The 4186-nt window shown below is 35.6% G+C and overlaps 1 protein-coding gene across 1 annotated transcript; it reads right to left on the minus strand.

The window, feature by feature from the left end:
* Window positions 1-2865: 2865 nt before the first annotated feature.
* Window positions 2866-3573, minus strand: thoc7 (THO complex 7). The gene has a single exon (XM_067277608.1). It carries the CDS (start codon window positions 3562-3564, stop codon window positions 2941-2943), a length of 624 nt encoding a protein of 207 aa, XP_067133709.1. The 5' UTR covers window positions 3565-3573; the 3' UTR covers window positions 2866-2940.
* Between the last annotated feature and the right edge of the window lie 613 nt (window positions 3574-4186).

Raw genomic sequence — 4186 nt, forward strand, 5'->3', positions numbered from 1 at the left:
TTTTTCTTAGCAATTTTTCTTTGGTAAAGATAAGCTTGATGCTTAAAGGTGAAATGTAAGGTAAATACAGGTAAAAATCTTGTGGGTACTTCCAAGTGCCAAGTTTATCTTTACCAAAGAAAAACGGCTAAGGAAAATTTTGACTGTCATCTAAATTGTCATAAATTTTTACTTGGTGAAATTATTTTACATCTCAGATGGTTTTGTTTAATAATTGTATTGTTACGTCAAGACATAAGATGATGATGATGTACAATCTGATTGGCGCTTGGCGACTGAATGCTTTCAATATTCATTTTGATTGGCGCTGACTGAATGCATCGCCGACCACCACTTTCAATACGCGTTTAAAAAAAATCATTATAAATAGTTTTATTTGTCATAAATTTGGGCTTTTGTAATTCTGAATAACATTTTCAATAAAATTCATTTTTTTCCATATAATTTATCCTTATAAGCATAAAATTAAGAAGTAAAACTGAATTACTCTATGGGGAACCCCCCGTAAACTCTGACCTATTGATCCAGAAGTTTGGCTGGCACCTCACTGATAACAAGAAAGGCTTAAGTTTAAAATTTGAGCTTTCTAGATCCAGTAGTTTTTTTCTCTATGACTCTGCAGTGCTGGATGAAGAAAATACAGCTTTTTTTTTGGCAATTTTTGCACTTTTCAATTGCTTATATTTTGGAAACCACTTTATAGAAAAATCTTGAAATTTTGCACACTACCTAAAAAAACATTTTCTTTCAAACAAGATTTTCAGAATTACTTCAGGGTGTTTGGGAGGCAGAGAAATCGACCCCCGAAAATTGGCAACTCTGATTCCTGTATATATAGTCAGTCAATGACTATATTACTTGGTGGGGAGTCACCGCCATGACTCCTGATCCAACATACTCAATGAACAAGATACAGGATCAACAGATAAACTTGATGGACAAGTGGCTGTACTGTACATGGAGCAGGAAATTTGGCTCTGGATGGACAGCAAACTGTACTCATAGTGTTATGTGGAGGAGGAGAGATAAGAGATTATTGGATTTTCTACCATATGCTTCATAAAATGTATTGAAATGTTTTCACTTATTTTTCCTTCTGATGTTTTCAGTTTATCAACATTTTGTATAAATGTAACATTAAATTTTGCTATTCATGGTTATATTCTTCCCCAAACTTGTAAATTAATATTTCAATATTGGATAATTACTATAATAATTAATGTTATGTTAATATTGAGTATTAATTATTATTAGTTATTGTTAAATAACAAATTTTGAAATTGAATGGTCTGAACATAAATATCTTTTTGTTTCTTTTTCTGTTCATTTTCCTTGTGATCACACAATTTTTCTGATTCTTCAAAATTAAATTGGACTCCATCTGACTTATAATTTTCCAAAAAATTTTACAATAACTATTTTTATTTTTATTTTTTTATCTCTTATAAATATCTTGCCAAATTTACCATCCTGTTCAACAATGAAATATTTCACTGTTTTTGGCATTGTAAGATCTACATTAGGTGGAATGTCCAATTTGGAAATTCATTTCACCAAATTGTAAATCATGCAAATATTTCTGTATAGTTTAAATCTAAGAAAAAAATAATCAGAAATATTACAGAATTAAGAGGCTATTCATTTAATACATGAAATGTAATCCTAGGATTTATTTCATTAACAACTAAAAAACCTATGCAATATCACATGTAAATATACTATCTTAAAATATTCTATTGATGTACTAACTTGATCTTAATTTATTCAGGGTAAATCAACAACAAATAAATTTAATTTAAAATTCTCAATGAAAGTAGAGCTCTTACAAGTGTTGGGGCGGCTACATCTCGTTTTCTGGCGTGTCAAGCACCAAAAAAGATGCCGGTAATTTGCCAGCAGCAACCAGAAGTTGCCCGAGATTTCAAACAGAGGCACCGAGAGTGCCAGAATGTGCCCATAGCTAATTGGGTTGGCATTGGTTTTTGTGCCCAAAGCCCCTTCCATATATACCTTCAACTCCAGCTGTCCGAACAATTTTGGGCTTATCATAAAAGAACAATCTATGCTAATGACAGCAGGTAAAATCAAAAAAGTCTGTCGAGTTAACATACAGCCATCAAAGTTTATGTAGAGATTTCACTAAAGCGTTGGCTACACTGCCAAACAAGGGCTCCCAGGTACTATTATGTTAGTCTCATAAATTTGTCGAGAATATAATATGCTATTCGGGTAGTCTTATTTCTGTAATTTGTTCAAAACTTAATGCAAAATAGTATTAACAAATTATACTTCATAACAAACAATCATTTTTTACGCCAAGGTATTCAGAAAAATGTGTTTCAAATGATTTGATCTTATACACGTAACAAATTTATCAAGCCGGTTTTCTAGACACCTTTGGAAACTTCCAAACAAGAGCACATGTCACGTATGCAGAAACAAATAAATCATCCGTCGAATTTAAATCGGTAGAATAATCCAGAGTTCCTCTCGTTCACAAGATATTTACTATTGAACTCGACATAAAAAGCAAATTTTTTAATAGGTTCCATTTTAAATGCATTTATTTAAAAGTTATACCAGGCGAGATATTTTTTCTCATTTCGTCTGTCACAGGCAAAGTATTAGAAATCTGACAAATTTTAAAGCAAACGACAAAAGAAATTTTTCCAAAAATATTCGGTCTGCCAAAATGCTAACTCAAGAAAAATTATAGTTAAGGTCAAGTTTATTTGCAGGTTTCCTCGAAGACTCCAAATTAAGATTCGCACCATCAATTAATTATAACTTGCAAGAATGAGCCCGTAAACGATTTTACTTTAATTAATACTTAATTAATTTCACAATTACGAGTTGACACTCAAATTAACATAAAAAGATTTATTGGGAATATTTTACACGTATTTACAATGCGGGGACGACGAGCACAACATTTAAGTCCTAAGACGTGTCCATGGCCTGCGAATCTCCGGGCTCGTCTTCCTTGATCAGCTGCTGCATTTCGTAGACGGCACTGAGCAGAACCTGGAACTGTTTTCTTCTCTTCTCTAACTTGGTGTCGACGTCGTCCTTCATCTTTTGCAAGGCTCGGATGTCTTGGTTGAGCTGTTCTAACTTTCCCATGGTTCCCTTTCTGTCGGGTTGAACTTCGATGACTTTGGCCAGAGCATCGTATTCCTGTTTATTCTTGCGTATTCGTTTGGCCTGTTGTAATTCGCTTTTGGAATCGATAATTTTCTGTTGCGCTTCGGCGATTCCCTTTTCTATTTTGTGATAGAGTTCTTCGTAGTTTTGCATTTCCGAGTAATTCATGGCCATGACCGTTTGCGATTTGGTCATGGAGAATTCGCATTGGGCCAGAGTCATCTTTAGTCTTTCGTAAGCTAAGATCCTTTCGTCTTCCGTCTCTTCTTTCGTCAGACACCATTTGACGAACATTTTAATTAACATGTTTAAACGTCGGTCATCACCCATTCCGTCTCCGTCCATCAACAGTTTTCGACGGCTGATCTCGTCGTCCGATAACTGTACGGAAGCCATCTTGCCGCTCTTCTTTCTCTGCATTGTTGCCACTCGTTGCCGTCGCCGATATCTTTTCGAAATATTGTCACCGGTTAATTAATAACATTTTCGTAACTGTAATAATTTAAACGGAAATGTTTCGTATTATAATATTATAAACATATTTAATATAATATTCCGAAAATACTTTCTTTTCGTTTTATTTTGCTTTATGATACGATCGAGCGTGGATTTTTTTCTCTTTCCGTCCCGAGGAACTAAGAGGGTCTTTTTAATCGTACCATTGGTGTGTTCGATCGTGCACGATGTGTCCATGACGGACCCACCGGAAAAAATTCCTGTGGATTTTTCTGTAGAATCCGGATTCGACCCTCCGGATTTTAACCTACCGCTGCAGGATCGAATCCGAACGGGTCGAAAAATCCCCAGGAATTTTTTGGGGATGGTCCGTCCGGATCTGTCGGACCCCGTCCCTCATTACCCGGCCGCCTCATTGTGGGCCTGGCCGAACCCATAATGGGTCGAAGCTCGTAACGAGCGATTGTTTATTACTGTTATCGGAGCAGCCTGGGTGTAGAGCGGGCTCCTTTAGCCGTGTTTCTTTGTTTTGTTAAGTTATGGCAACGCAACACTTGGGCGATCTGCCTAGGGAGATACCTTCCGG

Source organism: Centruroides vittatus, unplaced genomic scaffold (assembly GCF_030686945.1).
Source record: "Centruroides vittatus isolate TY-2023 unplaced genomic scaffold, ASM3068694v2 contig_751, whole genome shotgun sequence".
Taxonomy (NCBI): Eukaryota; Metazoa; Arthropoda; class Arachnida; order Scorpiones; family Buthidae; genus Centruroides; species Centruroides vittatus.